We start from the raw sequence: 20350 nt of genomic DNA on the forward strand, positions 1-20350 counted from the left end.
ATACATGGGTGTGGTTGTGTTCCAATGAAACTATTTACAAAAGCAGGTGGTGGGTAGGACATGGCCCACAGGCCTGAGTGTGTCAACCTCTGACATAGATCACGCTGTGACACAGACCATGCTGTGATTCCTGGAGTTGCACCATGAGTCTGGTTCTGGGTGACAACCCTGCCACTTAATTCAAACCTTTTAAAAGTGCTCCTGAATCACAAACACAGATTTCACAACCCTGCAATAATGAATGAATAGCAGATATCTGGCCATAGACTAGCAAAGCAGTTCTCTCTGAAATCTCAGGCTACATGTTGTAGGATTTCTCACTGTATGTGTGTCGATTTGGGATCTGAAAGTTGAACATGACAAAGAGAAGAGTTAGTATCTTACCTGGAGACTGTGTGTGCATCATAGAGGGAGACTGGTTGACTGTGCTGTGGTAAGATGTAGGGGGTGAAGTAAGAGGATAAGCACCTGATGATCCTGGCTGCTTTGGAAATGGCTGAAAAGAAGAAAATTCCTTGTTGGTAAAATGGCCAACCATGTAGCAGATGTGGGCATGGCTTTCCCCAATCAAGAGCTACAATGTTAATTAACATTTACATGTCACTGGTTATCAAATAGGAAAGGTGAGGTGTGAAAATGCCCCAAATTCACACCAGTATTGCAAATTTTAAAAAGCTACCTTTCAAAGTGTTTTAAAAATAGCAACGTCCTCATTCCTGACCTTGCAGTACCACTACTTTATCCCTCAAGATGTTTTGTTTTGTTCATTTTATCTACCAAATCACGGATTCATCAGTATTATTTATCTACCATTTCACTGATTCTAAGATCAACTCCCCCCACATTTTAACATCTCTGAAATTATGGTGTGTCTTCCAATTCATGGAATGTTGCAGTCTAACTGGCAGCACTGTTTCAGGCAGTACATAAAAACAGTGCACCTTACATTGGTGGCATTTTAGAGTCAGTGAAATATGATAGTTCAACCTGATCCCTACTCACCTTCACCTTCATCTCCAGTAACGAAAAACCTAGGACAACGTAATTCTTCCTAGTCTATTTTTTTAACTAGAGTATGAGTCACATACAACAAAGCACACAAATGATGAGGATTTATAAATGTAACTGCCACATAAGTCAAGATACTGAAGGACATTACCAGAACCCCAGAGGCCTCCCTCCTTCCAAATCTCTTATCACCTCCCAAAAGGTAAGCAGTATTCTGACCTCCATCACTTAAGCTTGGTTTTGCATCTCATATAAATACTGAATGTACTCCATTAGAGTTTGGCTTCTTTTGTTCAACACTGTCAGTGAAAACCACTGTCTTGTTGCATGGAGCAACAGCATTTTTCTTTTCTGTGAAGTGTTTCAGTATATTCCAGTTCACTCACTCATTCTTCTGTTGCCGGTTATTTGGGTTGTTTATAATTTTTTGCATAAATAGTGTTGCTATGAACATTCTTGTGTTCTCCAGCTGCATTTCTGTTGCGCATATACCTAAAGTAAAACTGTTAAATCACAGGCATGCATAATGTTCAGTGTTAGCACCCTGAATACTGCTAAACACCACTGCAAGGTAGCTGTACCATTTTAGACACCTTCCAGTAGTGAGAGTTTCAGGGGTCTTGATACCAAATGTTGGCAAGGATTACTAATTTTTTTCCTTAAAACCATTTTTGTGGGTATGGGGTATTAACTCACCATGGTTTTAATGTATAATTCTGTGATGCCCGATGAGAATGTTTACCTTTTCTGTGCTTACTGTCCATTTGGACATCATCTTTTATGACCACATGGGTGATCACCCGAAATTATTTTAAGTGCGTGAGTCTAAGGTTAATGCTGTCTCTGGTACTATTTACTTCCCTTCACTAGAAGCCTCCCCCTGTCTCCCTTTGTCATTATTTTTCATATGGCTATCTTGGGTCCACCAAGGACCTCCTCGCCTGTTAACAAAGAAGTGCAGGCATCTGTAGAACCTGTTAAGTAACACAAATGTGATGCCATGTGCAATATCAGTTAGACATCACCTGTTGCTGCGGTGGTGGTTGGAGTTGTGAGATTAAAGAATCCATCATATCTCCTCCAATGGGAGACGGGGGATTATCGTCCTCATTTACAGACCTTCTTCGAGCATCCTGATTGCTGTCAACAAACATATTCAGGAATGTCTATGGATATAAACAGGTAAAATTTAGATTATTTTATCTAACTTTAGTAAGATATTCTTAATCATTTAGAATGTGTTAACAGAAACAAGCATATCATGTCTATCTCTGAAATACAAGTTTGACACATGGCCACCATTGTTAGGCCAACCTAGAAGAGACTGTCATCGTTTTGAAGGAAAGAGGGAAAATTGAGGAAAATGGTTAAACACAACAATAAAAAAATCTAAGTTAAATGCTGTTGTGTGAACAGAAGTTAAAGAAAGAAGTACACCCTGGTCAAAATACTTTATTAATTTCTGAATCAGAAATGTGGAAAAGAATAAAAAGTTGCATGGCAGGCATGTAAACAACTTCAATGACTTGGAAAGTTTCCTATTTAGTGAGAGTTCTCACTTTTTAAGCTAGCAAATATGGAAGAGGAAAACTGAAAAAAAAAACTAAGCCATCTTTTTCCTTTTTATTTTATGTAACAGTCTTGAACTATCAAGAATGGGATAAGGGTATGTTTTATAGACTATGTCATCAAAAATTAGGCGAGGCTAACAGAATTTGTGTCTCAATCACAGATGCTTTTTAATACCCTCTACCTTCCCAATCTTCAAAAATATAGATTATAAGCTTATCAGAATTACTGAAAAGCTTTTAAAGGTACATAGTCTGATTTCTAATTAAAGGTAATAGATTATTCACAATACTCATTTTATCTTCTCTCAACACCCCTCTGAAACTCCTAAAAGAATTTTTTAAGCAAAAGTCACAAAGACAAAAAGAATGGGATAAGAGAAACAGCAATAAATTCTAGGAGGTTGCAGAGCAGATGGCTGAGTGGTAACTGAACTATCCAATGTGAGGAAGTCGTTTCCTAAGCAAGCAGTGGGGAAAGCCAAGAAGCAAAGCTATTTCCACCCAGATCTCCAAGATACACAGGAACTGACAGCATCAGACACCTCTGGAAATGAGAATGCAAGAGACTAAAAGCAGTAGGACTGGGTGATTGTCTCTTTACGAGACAGTGAAACCCTCCAGAGCCTCCGTCCTCTCACTGAATGAAGCCGACCTCTACCACTTGAGAGAAGGCCTCTGATTTGGGGGACTCTAGGATCAACTGATAGCTGGGGTACCACATTAAAAACGAAGATTAAAGTTTCCATAATGAATGCTGAGAATACCAGTTTCCTTCTCTTATTTCATTTGCCAAAAATTGGAAGCCAGTGCACAACAGCTATGCAGAGTTCTGATATTCTTCTCCTGGTCCTCACAATGGCCCAACAAAGAGATCTAAAGCTACTGACACTGGGAGTTACCCAATGAAATGGCCCAAGCAGATCGTCCTGCAGTGAAGATCACAGTCAACAAGTCTCACCTTCAAGAGAGGACAATGTAGCCATATAGAACAGATGTCATAAAATGAACTTTGAGAAATAAAAAGAGCTCTCAAATTTTTTCTTAAAAAGATGGCAAAAAAAATTCTTGATGGAAATCAAAAATAGAAGGATTGGGGGGGAAATGAGGAAATCTCCTAGAAACAAAAAGATAAAAAACAGAAAAGATAAGAAAATCAGAGGTTATGTCCAGGATGCCCGACATCGGAATAGTGGGGGTACCAAAAAGAGCTCACAGAGAACACAAAGAAAAAGACTTGAGGAATAGCATAACGAAGTTCCCCAGAACAAAAGGATGAAAGTTTCCAGACTGAAGGAGTCCACTTGTTCACATAAGGTTGAAGAAGTGGGATGGATTAAACGTCTCAATGGTCACAATAGAAGCTAGAGGACAATGGAGCAATGCTTTCAAAATTCTTACAGAAAATGACTGCAACCTAGAATTCTATATCAAGCCCCTCCCTCAACTAGATGAGGTTAACTAAAGACACTTGCGAACACACAAGGTTCTCCCAGGGAGCAACGTAAAGTATTCCACGAAAACAATGAAGTAAAACAAGAAAAAGAAGTGGGGTCCAAGTCACAGGGCAAGCAACACAAGAGAAATGAAGGACTCTCCCACTTCACTGCTGTTCTGCAGATCCCTAAATCAAAATTAGGCAAAAGGTCTGGAGCGTTTAGAGGTCAGAGACTGTGGAAGAGATGGCTTCAAGATGAAACTGATAAAGTATCCGATTTGTGAACATACTGAGGGGAGAGTTACATACATGGCAGAGACTTTAAGGCTGTTAGCGGTAAGTACAGAGAGAGCTAGTAATTTTAATTAATTATGAATTTTTAAAAGTTAATTCCCAGGAAAATAAAATGTTGAGCAAGAAAGGAAAAGTAATCATAGTAAACTTGGTAGAACAGTGTTATAATATTCATAATAATGTGAACACTGAAAAATTATCTAACTGAAACTGCTACCCTAACCATAATGCAAGGCTGGAGGAAAAGAAGGCAAATGTGTACTGAGAGTAGCCTGGAAAGGGGAAGGGGCATATAAGAAAGAACTAAAAAAGAATTAAAACCTCCTCTTCCATTAGAGTCAGATAATGTCCTTAACTAAGAAGTCAACAAAGAGCAATGAAAGAATGATATTTAGAGGTAAAGGTGTGAATACCATGAGAAAGAGCTGTACAGAGTAGGAGAATAGCAAGAGTAGGACTAATTTTCAATACAAGCCATTTGGAACTATTAGACTCTAAACTATAAGAACATACAATTGAGCTATCATACCAATATCTCCAAGGGTTATGGCCTAGGACTCTACATTTAAAAAAAAATATATCACAGTTGAACTGATGCTCAAAGCTTCTCAATATTCACTGATAAAGGCTACTTTCAAAGTTCCTTGAAACTCCAAATAGCAAACAGGACTCTCTTGAGTACCTTCCACCTTACTCATTACATTGTAAGGAAATAAAAGGACATTTTATCATTTCATATACATAGGCACAGAATTTCTAGCTCCTTCAGAATAAAGCTACAGAGATGATGAATTACTACTAGATGTAGTTACTACTGCACGGAGTAGTAACATGGCTACTCATTAAATTTAAACAGGAAATCGTTGCTTTCCCTCATTATTTCACTCTTAAAGGAATTGTTTTAGGGATCCCATTTATATTTAGTAATTCTCCAACACTAAAGTCCATTACCTTGAGTCCTGGTGCAGGATAAAAACCTTCAACTAACTTGCTATTATCAAAAAGACTATAGGCCCCATCCCGTATTGCCACAACACCTCGACTTCGGCAGTATATATCAATGCAATACATGTTCCTGAAGGCCAGTCGGATGTGGGTGGACGACTGTGGCAGGATGGAGAAGCACTGGTAGGCAGTGTTGGTTCTCTGGGTCAAGCCCAACATTGGCACAGTGGGCAGTTTGTTGATGGCATTCAATGGTGCCTGAGTATCAAACAGTACCTACAAGGAACAAACATAGTGAGAGCAGCCAGTTTCTGTATAGATGCTAAAACCTCAGAATCTTCAAGGCAAAAATCAGCACAAATGAGACAATCTCCTTCTGGCACATTCTGTAAAAACTTTCAACATTAAAGATGAGTTAAGTCCACATGATTTTTTGAGGAGTTTTATATGACACACTGAGTCTTATTTTTAAACAGAAAATAAAGTTAATTACCTGTAATAACTGAACCACATTTGGTGTTTTGTTGAACATTTCTTGAAGCTGATGGAGAATGGTATTGTGACAGTTACTGCATCCTGAGTTTGGACCCACAGTTCCCAAAGAAATGTGAAATTTCTGATGTATGGAATTCCATTGGATACTAATCTAAAGCAAAAAGATTATGCTTCAGAAACTAAGAAAGGAAAAGATACAAGGAGAAGAAAAAATAATCTTTAAACATTAAGGCAAAATGCCAAAGATCTAAATGAGGTCTTTTTGGGAAGCAACTTGTTAAGATTAGACTCTGTAAATTCCACATGTGCTGTCACTATGGATCAGTACATTCACTGAGTGTGAGTTAGCCCACTTCTGCTAAATTTCTGATATTACTTTATGTGGAAGAGTTCAGAAAGAAACTAGCTAGCTGAAATTTGTATACTAAATTTCTAGGACTTTACATATGGGGTGGGGAAAAAATAAGAACTACAGATTATGGGGAATACCTTCAAGATTAATATAGGATCAAATAATGTTAACAATCATGTGACTAAAAGCGTAGACATACCGTATTGTTCAAGACCATTTGTACATAATCTTCATTATAGTAATCACGCTGCTAAGTAGATTTGAAATCAGTGAAGAAAGAAACACAAATACCAAAAGTACATTACGTTGCCAAAACTCTTTAAAAATACACACTCCGAAGAGGGTATAATTTTTGTTTTCAATTTTTAAGAGTTAACCATTACAAAATACTATAACAAAGTATTTAAAAATATCATTTTTTCCCTAATTTTTACTTGTACCCTCAATTATTTCAAGAAAGTTTTTGTAACTGTTGATTTCTTGATTTTTTAAGAAGACTTATGAGAGAAACTTTAGTTCTAAGTAATTCATAAACTTACTGAACTTCCCTTGGTGGTTCCATAACACAAGATAAGTTTTCGGTAATTATAAACACGAACTTCTGAGAAAATGTTTAGATGAGTGGGTATGTCTAAACAGAAAGAAAACAAAAAGGAATTTAAGATTATACATGCAACATTTTAAAATATATATGTGAAAAAGAAGAGATCTTGGTAATACTATATGCCTAGATAGAAAGGTCTCTCTCTTTATAACTTAGTTTTAAAAAAAGAAAGAGAAAGAAAACAAAAAAAGATCAACAGCATAAATAGCAGGCTCCAATTTCCATTTGGATTGACAGGGGCAGGGCTGGGCAGAGGGGGAGATGTACTGAAGCACATTCAGGGGTTCCAATTCCAGCCGTGTCTTTTACTAGCTATGTGAACTTCAGCAAGTTTCTTTTATGTCTCTGACTTGTTTTCTTCATTTGTGACATGAGGAATGGTAAACTACCTCCCTCATAGGCTTACTGTGAGGAATGAATGAGTTAATACAAGCAAAGTGGTTATTACATTTATGGCACCTAGTAAATTCTCAATAAGCACTACTATAATCTTGTATACCTATGTGTAAACATTTCTGAATATATACAAATTGTAACAGTAGCTGTCTCCTGGGGAAAGAAATTAAGTCTGAGGTAAAACAGAAAACTTTTCATTAGATATACTCAGGATTTTTTTTTTTTTTTTAACAATGTACATGTTTTACTTCCTCCAAAGGCATTGGGACAGGGAAGGATACTTGCCCTCCCCCACAAGAAGATGATCACTTGTACCTGGTAGAGAACGTGCAAATTCCAACACACACTCATATAATCGTGCAATGCTATTCCAGTCATTAAGGAACATTTCAACCACTTTTCTACCACCAACGGGTTCAGACAACAGGTTTTCATATGTCAGATAAACATGCCGGGATGGTCCTACAGGATTAAGAGACATTAATTGGAATCAATACATAAAAAACCCCAAAAAAACAAATAGAAATATGCAGACAAAAGTGTGTGAAGCATCTCACCTTGTTCCCTGGTAGAAGTTCCATTAAGTGGACAATTTGCAAACACTAGCTCTGCCACCCACGTGCGGTTATTTCTACCTTGTAATCGGAAAGTGCAGTCAAGGAGAGAGCGGTCCAGAGCCTTTTGGGTTTCCTCATTTACACCCTTACAGGGAGGAATTCTGGTGATGAAAGATAGCATATGAAATGTACTTCACATCACAGAAAGACAAAAGCACAATTTACACAATGACAGGCAGGGTATCACAGTAGAGCTTTGGTTCAAACTCTACTACCAGGTACCTTCTGCAAGAGGAGGAAGCAATTCATAGCAATTCACAACAATTAACAGCATTTAATCCACTTTCATTCCTTTCAACATGGATGAGGACTCTCATTTTAATGGTGATGTTTGCCTTTGTCCTTAATCTTGTTATTAGAAAAGATCACAATTTCTCAGAAAATCAAATATACTGGTTTTCTATGAAATCTACCTAGGATATCCTCAAGGAAAAGTTAAGGAAAACAAAATATTTGTAAGACCAGACTTTGAAGGCAGGATGATCTAGTGAAAAGGACAAGGCTTTGGAATCAGGGACCTGCATCCCAATTCTGGCTCAGCCACATTCACTCTCTCTGAATTTGTTTCGCAAGTATAAAATGAAGATACATAATTACCTTCTGGGTCACTGATTTTAAAACATGATGAAACATAAAGTGCCTACAGTAGTTGGTTCAGTAGGTATTCAAATATGTTAGTTTCTCCTTGTAGTAAAACCAAGTCTTAATCACTAACCGCCATGACAAAATTTCAGGTTCATTATCTCTCCCTGCCTCATTATTTCATTATTTCCCCTCCTCCCCTGTAGAGGTAACTCATTGTGATGGACCTATTCATGTATCAACTCATTTACCATACATACTGTCTCTTATATATACCACATATACAAGAGGATTGTACTAGCTTTGGTGTCTTGAAATACCCATTTATCTCTTCTCCTCTTGCAGCTTTATGAACTATCTTATTTGTCATAAAACATTATGAGGTAAGATATTTTAGCAGTTTTTTCAGTACTGGATGAAATAATGAGATAATATTTAATTACACACTATCCTTTAACTCATAGGAAAGAAAGAGGAGTTAACTGTCAGACTTGATAAAATGATTATTAAAATCTAAGGCAAAAAACAACAAATATAACTAGAAATATGGAATTTTGGTTCAGGCCTCTTAGATATAACACCTGAAACAGGACTCCTCAATGTCAGCAATACTGACATTCTGGGCGGGAGAATTCTTTGTTGTTGGGGGGCAGCTATCCTGTGCAGCCTTGGCCTCTTATCTACCAGGTGCCAGTAGCATCTCCCACCCCTTCTTCTCAGTCGATGATAACCAAGAATAACTCCAAACACTGCTAAATGTCCCCTGGCAGGGAAAACTGTTCTGAGGTTGAGAACCACTGACCCAGAATAAACAATTTAAGAGAGCAAAAAGGGTGGAAAGTTTGCTCATAACCAGGAGCTCATAACCAGGCACTGCAAGCAGGTTGCTCTCGAGACTTGTGTCATCTGTGTGGTGTGATCAAGGCGCTTCTGAATCTGCACCAGGCAACAAGTCCATGAACCAGAGCAGCCTAAAGTGTTTACCATGATATTTTCAGAGATACAGCAAGGAGACCTGCTCAACAGATTTTCATGGAGATAAGTTGAACAAGAACAGACTACATCTTTAGCAAAGAGGAGAAAAATGTGCTCAGTTTTAGAGCTTTGAAGTATCTACTCATATTCCCACTTAATATGAAAATACCTAGGACTAAAAGCTTAAAAGTTTCTAAAGATTAAATGTATTAAAGCAATTACTTAATATTTAGATCCAGGCCAGATTTTAATAAAATCATATTTAGACATTATTTTTTTCCTTCTTCACATCTATGAAGGAAATACCCCCAATAATGGACATCATGTACCAGACAAACAGATCTCTTTATCTGTTTCTATATATTTTCTTAAGTTTTAAATAAAGAAAACAATAGCCAGGATATAGTAAAGACTTTCTTAAAAATTACTGTAAAATGAAAATCAAAAAATATGAAGTGCTTTCTTTCTAGGGAAGGACTGTAATGAATTCTCTTGAGCACAAGAAGAAAGGGGACTGAAATTTCTTTAGTAAAAATGCTGAGAACAGACATTTTAAGATCGCTGAAAAGCATGAAAAAATAAGAGAACACAAATGTTATCATCTATTAATCTGCAATTGTCAAGAAGAGTAAAAAGAAACAACCCCATATGTTAGGCAGAAGTAATATAAAACCAAAGGCAAATAAACTAAAAGTATTACATTTCCTTTTGATGTCTTTTATAAAACCAGCTCGCTCTCTAGAAACCATTTTGTGCATAAATAAATGAAAAAAAAAAGAACAAATTATGCTTCTCCAGATAATTTTGCCTTAACTCTAGCCATCAATCATGTCATGATTAGTAAAGAAAATGATTCTTCTAGCTATGTAAATCCTTATATGTATGAGTAAAAAGTGGAATATAAAGTAAAATTAAAAAAAAAAAAAAACCATTTTGTGGACATGGCATTACAGTAGCCAAGCAGGGCAGCTTTTCTAGTTCTTCAACTCTTTATCTAAAGTGAGCACCACGACATGTGGGTGGAATACATGCTACCTCATACACCTTCCCCTCTTTTACAGGACAAACTCATTTGCAAGCAACAAATTGGTTACAAATTGATTCCTGCTGGCTCAAACTACAGAGTCATCCGTGTCTTGGCAGACAGAGGAATTCAATAAATAAAAAAAGCTTCTATGGTTTATATTATTAAGCAACATCTAAGAAATAATACAAATGCAAAAAAAGAAAACTGCTTTCTGCACCAAAAAGGCTGACCTCTTAAAAATGGCATTTGAGCTTGCAAGTCCAACCTGGTCAACTCATAAATCACACATGCTGCCTTAGTTTTTCCTCTAAGCATCCACTGGCCCCTAGTCCTCTAGTCATTTAGAACCAAGTCCTTTGTACATCTCCCTCCATGTACTTTTCCCCAGTGATCTAAGTTACTATCCCAGCTTAATTATTTCCACCTTGATAGTGACTCATCTATTTCCCCTGCCCAGACCTGTCACCTGAGCTTGAGACACATCCTTGCCTGTCCAAACAGATGTCTAAACACCTCGAACTTAGCAAAATCTCTTCAAACTCACATCTTCATTCCTGTGTCTCAATAAACACCACCACCATCCATCATCTGCCCAAGATAAAACTAAGAGTCATCTCTGCCACCTTCTACTCTCTCTCTCACTTTCAATATCACTTATAAAGACTTCATCCCCTAAGTCTTTATGGAACTTGCCCTGGTCCAAGCTACCAACAACTCTGGTGAGAACCTTTTCAGCAACTGGTTTTGCTACTTAAGTCTTGTTCTTCTCCCATTTATTCTCCATGTTGCTATCAGGGCTAATTTAAAAAAAAAAAAAAAAAACACCCCATCTAATTATGTCAGTTTCTGCTTAAAATCATCTGATGGCTCTTTCCTGCCATTCAGATAAAGTCTAAATTCCTTAAGGACATTTACACCAAAGCCCTATAGGATCTGACCCTTCCTGTGTACATCTGTAGGCTCATCTCCCCTAACTCCCGCCATGCCCTACTTCTTTCAGTTCCAGGATGCCGAGCTTTCTCTCCCCTCTAAGCTGTCATTTTAGCAGTTACTCCTTCTGGTTGGGGCACCCACTCCCACCCTAGCTCCCTTTCCTCTGACTAATTCTCACCTCTCCTTCAGTCTAGGTACAACTTGTACTTCCGTGGGGATCAGTCAGTTCAGTCGCTCAGTCGTGTCCAACTCTTTGAGACCCCATGAATCGAAGCACGCCAGGCCTCCCTGTCCATCACCAACTCCCAGAGTTTACTCAAACTCATGTCCATCAAGTCAGTGATGCCATCCAGCCATCTCATCCTCTGCTGTCCCCTTCTCCTCCTGCCCCCAATCCCTCCCAGCATCAAGGTCTTTTCCAATGAGTCAACTCTTCGCATGAAGTGGCCAAAGTATTGGAGTTTCAGCTTCAGCATCAGTCCTTCCAATGAACACCCAGGACTGATCTCCTTTAGGGTGGAAATTTCCAAACTAGCCCAGATTCCTCTGCTATATGAACCCACAGCATCCCAAAGGGCTCTATCAGAATTCAAGCCTGACACATACATTCAGTAAACATCTGCTGAATGAATGAAAGAAAGCCAAAGGAAGGACATCCTAAAATATCAAGAGGTGCTGGATCTCCATTTGGCAGGTAAAAGAGAATCCTCTCCTAGACTGTGTAATTCCATACAGAAACCTGTGACACCCACAGGTTCTGAACTCTGCTTTATGCTGACTCGCAGAAGGAGCAGCACTGGCAGTATGGCTGCAGTGTGTGGCACCACATCAGACACACGACAGGGACTTACTTCAGTAAGCGAATTGCATGGCTGAAGCCATCACCTTCCATTTGCACTCCTTGATGTGGAATCTCCAGATTGGACAACTGGAAAGAGAAAGGTAGTTATATAAGCCACCAATTTTACAAAGGCAACTACCTTTTCTAAGCACTACTGTCTCTCTTCTCATGGCCTCTGTTCCAGAGCTGTGAGCGTTGTCCCCCCTCATCTGATTTCCTGGGGAACTAAATAAGACTGGTTTCCTTGTGTGATGCAATTAACATCTATTTGAAAACAAAGTTTGAGTCATAGCCACATCTCATTTTTAATCACAAACAGTATTTTTCAGTTTACAACTTTTCTGGAATACATTTTTTTAAACAACTATTTCCTCTGTGAAACTCAAGAAGAAAAGATTTCCAGTTGATGCATTTACCCAGAGACCCGGTCAGTGGAACTACAGGTTATTTGGGTATGCCGGGAAGTCATTCTAGTCACCGAGCAGAGGAACACACTTGCCTTCAAGCAGATAGTCCCAGGTCTTCTCTAACAGACTATTTATATCCACCTTATTCCAGAAAGGATTTAAGGCAGCCTTAAGCATGTCACTGAGCCCTGCTCTTTGGGCCTGGAAAGAGCAGAGGTGTAGAAAAACAGCTGCTGACCATGAAATAGGGCTCCAGATTAAAAAGACAGCAAAGTGTGGGAGAGCTCAAAAACACTGACTCTGTTCTATGGATCACAAATATCAACATTCCTGCTAAGATCAGATTTAGTTATTCACATCTCAGTGCAAATTACCTTAAGCAGAAAATGTGCTTGCTTCTGCCTTTAACATCTTTTCAATGAGAGAAGAGAAAGTTTTTAAGAGCTTGATTGAGTTCAATAGAGTACTACAGAATGTTGAATAGCCTACATGTGCGACAGGTATAGGAACAGAGAAGGAGAAAAGAGGCCATTACGCTTACAGGTGTCTATGTGGGCACGACAAAGACACAAGCTTTTGCAACTTCTGGCCTGTGGGTAATGAGGAAGACAGCAGACAATGACTGAGGCACTCCCCCTGGGTATCATGCAGCCTCTCATTCCACTGCAAGGGAGGAACTGAGTGACTTTCATGTAATCCATCCACGTGTTGTGCTTAGTCACTCAGTCATGTCCAACTCTTTGCAGCCCCATGGACTGTAGCCCGCCAGACTCCTCTGTCCATGGATTCTCCAGGCAAGAATGCTGCAGTGGGTTGCCATGCCCTCCTCTAGGGGATCTTCCCAACCCACAGACTGAACCCAGGTCTCCCTCATTGCAGGCAGATTCTTTATTGTCTGAGCCACCAGGGAAGCCCAATCAATCCATGTAGCATGATGAAAAAGCCCAACAACAGAGTCAAATAGTTAGAAGCACAGACACTGAAGGAGCTCTGGACAGTTCCCAGACAAGGGACACTCATCAGGCTCACAGTTGTAGGAGCTGGGACATCGGGGACATGAGTATCTACTTTAGTCGCCTATTTCTGGGCTTGGATTTTCTGGGCTACTGCTGCTCCTCACAATTTCACACCCTAGTTTCCGCCTTTAGATCCTGAAGCCCTATAAAGCAGCAACTGGCATACCATAGCTCATGGGCCAAATCTAGCCACTGCCTATTTTGGTAAATAAAAGTTTTATTGGAACACAGCCACACGCATTTGTTTAAATATCAACTATGGCTGGTTCACACTACAACAGCAGACGTGAATGAGCTAAAAAAGAGATGGACTGATGCTGAAGCTCCAATACTTTAGCCACCTGATGTGAAGAGCTGACTCAGTCAAAAAGACCCTGATGCTGGGAAAGATTGAGGGCAAAAGGAGAAGGGGATGACAGAGGATGAGATGGCTGGATGGCATCACCGTCTCAATGGACATGAGTCTGAGCAAACTCTAGGAGATTGCAAAGGACAGGGAAGCCTGGCATGCTGCAGTGCATGGGGTCGCAAAGAGTCAGACACAACTTAGTGACTCAACAGCAACAATAAATGACCCACAAGACCTAAAATATTTACCATCTGCCCCTTGATAGAAAAGTCTGCTGCTTCCTGCTCTAAAGCATTTAAGTGTTTTCAACAAGTCTTTCCAAGACTATTATCATCAGCCTAACAAATAATCCACTTCCACATTTCTAGGTCTTTCCTTCATCACCGATAATTTACAGAAGGGAGAAGTCTTACAAAAAGTAAAACTTTAAACTAGAGGGAAATAATTAAGATTTTCATGTATTACTTTTTATTTGTTGCCAATCCTTGGCCAAAGCCCTTTTTGGAAATACAAAAATACAGGTTCTGTTACCTCTCCTTCCTTTCATGCTTGGGGATCACGCTGAATATCACAATTGTGTACTCTTGAAAGACACTAACTCGGGTTAAGTCTATTGATTCTTCCATGGGAAAAAAGTAAAAATTTAGTTTAATACTCTTTCTGACCTGCTTCTCACAAAGGAACCCAATTTTATTAGTAAGCAATATGTACAGCTTCACTCACTGAAAAATAAGCAACCCCTTTAACTATTAACCATCCCTAAAAAAGGGTAAATAATGCTCCTTCGAGGTATACAAGTAAGGTTCTCAAAAGTTGTCTTTTTTTTTTAAACTGGGAAGAATTTACTTCCCATTTCCACAAAGAACAGAAGGCCTACAATTTGGAATCAGAGATAATTTAATAATCTCATGGTATACACATATACCATGAGATGTTGTGATTTCAACCCTACCCCTCCCCAAATAAACAAGATCACAACCATCTGGTTCTTCTAATGGAATTCATGTAGCTTTAGCAAGGCATTTAAAACATTACTCTTTGGGTACCCAAAATTGTTCCAAAAAATTACCTCCAACCGAAGTCCTACAAATGGCATGTTTGTATCACACATAGCGACGAAATGAGCTAGAACTTTATTAAAGGCACGCATTTCTCCTGATCGTTTGGTTTTCTTGGGTTCTATTGGACATACATCGTCAGACATCTAGAATTTAAGTAAAGAACACAAGTGGGTTAAAAAAAGAAAAAGTATGTGATGCAATTAGTTAAGCACTTGGACTAGTATAACAAAAGTCAAAGTTAACCAAAACAAATCTTAATTCATTCAACAAATGTTTACTGAGCAAATACTGACCCAAACACTGGAAACTTAGTAGTAAATATTATGTACTTAACAAGTTGTCTTGTGGCAAAGAGTGTACAATTAATTATTAATTAAAGGAGAAGCATTTTCAAGAATGTGTAGACATTTGTTACCTAAACCTTATTGTTGGCCAGCCTCTTAAAAATCATACCTAATTCTTTCCCATTTAAAAATAGTTAAAAGAGTACAGCAAAGTTAACAGATACAAACCCTGGGCTCATTTCTGTTTGTGAACATACCTTGCGCTTGGTACTGGTTCTAGGCTGTTTCCCATTTTTTGTACGATAAACTGACTCCTGGAGGTTTTCCTTAAACTGCTGTAGCAAGAGGGCCATGAGAGGGCTGTCTTCACGATCCACTGCATTCACAGACAAGAAGTAGTACTTGTACGACAGTTGTGTGGGCTTATTGGGAACTTCCAACATCTCTACAACCTAAGAAGGTCCAAATCAGAAATGAGACTCAGAGACATAAATAACTGATAAATGTTGAATATTTTCCTCCTTGTATCAAGTAGGGCTCAGAATTATATATCTAATGCAGATGACTTTTTAAACACGGACAAATCAGTCATGATCTCAAAAAAAGCACTGCAATTAAATATATAATTTGTTTTCTAAAAAACAGATCAGACTAAAGAACAATGATGAAAGAAAAATGACAACTGTATCTCATACTTGGAAGGATATAAAAATAAACCCTGATTTTTCAACTGAAATACATAGTCACTACGAGGATGAGGGTAACAAGAACATGAACAATAGTTAATACCAATAAAGAGTTTATCGTGCACCAGGTACTCTCCTAGTGAGTGAAGTGAGTGAAAGTTGCTCAGCTGTGTCTGACTCTTTGCGACCCCATGGACTATTCAGTTCATGGAATTCTCCAGACCAGAATACTAGGGTGGGTAGCCGTTCCCTTCTCCAGGGTATCTTCCCAATTCAGGAATCAAACCCACGTCTCCCACACTGCAGGCAGATTCTTCACCAGCTGAGCCACCAGGGAAGCCTTATACTCTAAGTACTTGACAGATGTTAACACATTTAATCCCAGTAACTCAATGAAGTAGGGATTCTTATCTTCACTTTTCTGATAAAGTGAGGCACAAAAGCTTAGATTAATTGTCAAAGGTCTCAGAGCTGAGAAGTGACAGACTCACGCTCTGATCCTAGAAGTCTGGATCCAGAGACCTTGCTCTCACTATAGAGGCTTACTATTTTCAAGGTCTACCTAAAATTTAAGAAGAGTTCCCTAAATACTTGAGTGAGAGAAATAAATGCCACTGGACAGGGCTCTTGACCAACACACACTTTTCTGTCTCTGTTCCTGTCTCTCCCTTCTCTCTACCCCACCTCCCCACATAGTCTCTTCAGGAAATTGTTTGGCCGACACTTAAGAATCAACACTGAGGAAACGGAAGAATTAAAATGGAACTTCACCAAAGATATATAGAGGGCAAATCAGGAGATGAAAAGATATTCAATATCATCAGTCATCAAGGCAACATAAATTAAGACTACAATAAGATACCACTATACATCTATCAGAATGGCTAACATTTTCTTTTTTAATTGCAATAACAAGTGCTGGCAAGAATGCAGAGCAACTAGAACTCTCATGTATTGCTGGCAGGAATGCAAAATGGTCTGGCCACTTTGGAAAACAGTTTAGCAGTTTCTTATAAAGCCAAATATACACTTAGTGTGTGACCCAACACTCCCACTTTTAGTTACTTATCCAAAAGAAATCACCAAAAAAATCTATATGCAAATACTTATAGCAGCTTTATTCACAACTGCCCAAAACTGGAAACAACGCAGATGGCCTTCGACGAGAGGCTAAACAAACTATGATACATTCATACCATGGAACACTACTTAGCAATAAAAAGAATGAATTATTATAAATACAACAATATGGATGAAAATCAAAGGCATTATGCCAAGTGAAAGAAACAACTGAAAGGCTAAACTGTAGAGACAAAAAACAGGCCAGTGGTCACTAGAGAGAGCAGGAGTAAAGTCTGATTATAGAGAGGAAGCATGAAGGAATTCTAGGGGGTGACAGATAGCTTCTGTGTCTTACTGAGATGGCAGTTACAAAACTGCATGCATTTATTAAACTCCAGACACTTAAAAGTCTGAATTTTTATTGTGTTTAAATTATATTCTAATAAAGCCAGCAAAAGTAAAATAGCAAAGACATTTAAAGGCAATAAGACTTTCCTCTATTCTTCTTAAAAGCTATGGTAGTTTTCGCCACTATTATGAATGTATCATCCTAAATGAGAAGGATAAAGAGTGATACACATTCAGTTTGGTCTAAACCATGTGAAACAAATTATCGCTTTATAATAAACCACTAGTTATTGAAACTGAAAGCCTGGCGTTTTGCTGATACTAAATAAAGTCAGAAAATACATGTAGATCAGGCAGCACATGGAGAACTGAAACAACAATCCTGTCACATGCCAAATCCAGTTTCACAGCTGGTGTTTTAAAATTCAGAAAACAGTGAATTCATATCAGTGACAGACTTATTCGTCAACCTAAGTAACCCTAACTTAAGATATATCAGGCTACACAGGGTACCTTTTGATGATAGTATCTTTTTAAAAGTACAGCTTAAAGCTTCAAAAAAAATTCACTCCCATTGAATTAAGTTTTTCAAACACCTTAGAATCTTAGCCAAAAGTATCTACTTGGTGTAGACAAAAACCTCTACATGCAGGAAATACATTTATGAAATATATAAGTCCATATTTCAAATTCTTACAAATTTTAACTAGTTCAATTATCTGAAGGAAACTACTAGAAAAATCTAGAAAGGGTGAAAAAGGAATGAGGATTTTATTGTGTACTGAAAAGTACATGCAATCAACAAAATGGATATATATACCTTCAATTAAGGATGAGAAAATAAAGCTAATTTAGTCCATCATGTTTAAAAAGCAGCATTATGCAAGCTAACATTTAATTAAAACCAAACAAGTTTACCTGACACCAAAACATCTCCAAATCTTCACAACAGTTGCTTTCAAATTTTTTCTTACATAGAGGAGATGCCTAATTCCAAGCAGAAACTAGGCCTCACTATAGGACAGATCCTGGGGTGAGGGACGAGGCATACCTTATATTACCCAAACCTGCCTCATCATTGTAATTATTTCCTATAGATAAGATTTTCTCTCTGCCCCATCCCTACCAACTCTCCCCTCTCTTGGCTTGAGAATCATTATACAAAATTCAAATACCCAATAAAAAGTACATTTTCAAATTAAACTAAACAATAAATGATTCAAGATACAAATAGAATTATTGAACTCAATCACCGAAATCACCCCTTTGCATACTTACAATGTAGTATTGTGGAAGACGGGTAAGTCTGATAAACAGCTTATTCTTAGAAAGGTTTCCTATGGGATGAGTTGAATAATTGGAGAGCTGCAGTGTTTCACTGGTTATTGTAGGCAGGTGTTTTATAGATTGTTTGCACCGCTGTTGTCCAAGCCAAAACCTTAGTTTAAAAGAGATCATCCACATCACAAAATCATAGACTTCTGATTAACTGTGTGCTACTGTTTTACAAATAGTTTATTAAACCCCACTAAGAAACCAATTAATATATGAAACTTAACTGAACTACTAAAAGGACATATGACCATAATGATGAATCATTTCTCTAGTTTTGTACTGGACCGTTAATTTTAGTTTAAAGAGTTTAAACTGCAGTGTGAATGACCTTAATTAGTTATAAGGTAGAATCCACTAGTATTAAGGCTGAGAAAGTATCAGTTTATTATAGGAGATGAAAGATCTCCTGTGGTTTATAAGACAGCACAAACTAATCTCAACATCTTTTATAAAATGCATGAAGTGTTTATAAACCAAAACAGAACAATAAATAAATATAAAAGTATCTCATTTTCCTGGTTATCACTGGAGATCTCCAGTTCCAGTTTTTATCCTGCTCATATGAAAGTGATGGGTATGTCTTGCAGGTGCCAGTAAGTGTTCATTACCCTCCTCTCTCAGTTAAGCCACCAGATTTCACTTTGTTGCTTTTATTGTAGTACCCCTCTCATTCCTTTTATCTGGTTATCTATCCTAGAGACCAATATCATATTAACGTGTGAAAAAGGTAAAACGATAGGTACACAAACTCACTGATCCACCATGAGACAACTAAAAAAGTAAGAATACACATTTAGATGCTTTTCATAGCAATATAACAATGCCACAAGCTCATGATCAGTCGGCTTGTCTTACATAACAGGGTACAGACCAATTTGGGTGCTATTGCATTTGTGTGATGAACTGCGTGTGATACAAAATGTGTGCTAGCTATGTGCAGTAAAACCATAGTTAATATATAACATTTTAAGAGCAGTTTGAAAACTATTACCCCAAAAATGTATAAAATCTGGAAACTGCTTTTTTATACTGAAAAACAAATTTAACTATAGCTTCACAGGATCAACTCCTAGAACTGGCTATTAATAAAGGAATGATGATAAATTTTTAAAATATACCAAAACTTACTTCATTTTGGAAGACAGTTAAAAACATATACCCTGAACTTGCCAAAATTGCTTTCAAATCTCTACTTCCAGTCTTATCAACATACTTTGTGAGACTGGTATCTCTACTATGTATGTTATTTTTAAAAAAGCACAGAAACATTTAAGATAAACATTATCTCCTGTAATTATCATCAACAATCCAACTTAGATTAGTTACAACAAACCAGAAACAAGCTCTTTTGCCACATTAAAAATTTGAAATATATTGCAAATATATGTAAATTAAACATATGAATAATAAACACAAGATATTCTTTCAGAGCACATATGGAATTGCTAATTCAATCAGCTTTTTTGTTATGACTTTGTGGAACAAAAAGTTTAAGCGATGAGTAACTTGTCTATACATGTATACGTTCAATGAAAAATGTAAAGATTTTGAATTTTTTTATTATTTTTTGTTCTGATCTTATTTGTTGAAATGCAATTTTATGACTGTTGACTCTAATAAAAAATTGGGGCTTATATTTTGAACATTTTTTCATTTCTTTTTTCCTAGAATTTGTTTTCGGTGAATATCATTAAAAAAATAATCACATGAGCAGATGCCCAATACTA

The 20350-nt window shown here is 37.7% G+C and overlaps 1 protein-coding gene across 4 annotated transcripts in view; it reads right to left on the bottom strand.

The window, feature by feature from the left end:
• The window catches only part of MED14 (mediator complex subunit 14), a 58773-nt gene that overhangs the window by 13509 nt on the left and 24914 nt on the right, over positions 1-20350 (bottom strand). For all 4 annotated transcript variants that reach the window (XM_065915347.1, XM_065915348.1, XM_065915349.1 and 1 more), the window contains 11 exons: positions 18567-18726; positions 15450-15644; positions 14917-15051; positions 12086-12162; positions 7658-7818; positions 7416-7562; positions 6640-6731; positions 5747-5899; positions 5260-5529; positions 2034-2174; positions 385-496 (listed from right to left, as the gene is read on the bottom strand). In XM_065915347.1, the coding sequence (XP_065771419.1) occupies positions 385-496; positions 2034-2174; positions 5260-5529; positions 5747-5899; positions 6640-6731; positions 7416-7562; positions 7658-7818; positions 12086-12162; positions 14917-15051; positions 15450-15644; positions 18567-18726 (1643 nt within the window). The remainder of the gene's footprint in view (positions 1-384; positions 497-2033; positions 2175-5259; positions 5530-5746; positions 5900-6639; positions 6732-7415; positions 7563-7657; positions 7819-12085; positions 12163-14916; positions 15052-15449; positions 15645-18566; positions 18727-20350) is intronic.

The sequence above is a fragment of the Muntiacus reevesi genome, chromosome X (genome assembly GCF_963930625.1).
Source record: "Muntiacus reevesi chromosome X, mMunRee1.1, whole genome shotgun sequence".
Classification (NCBI taxonomy): Eukaryota; Metazoa; Chordata; class Mammalia; order Artiodactyla; family Cervidae; genus Muntiacus; species Muntiacus reevesi.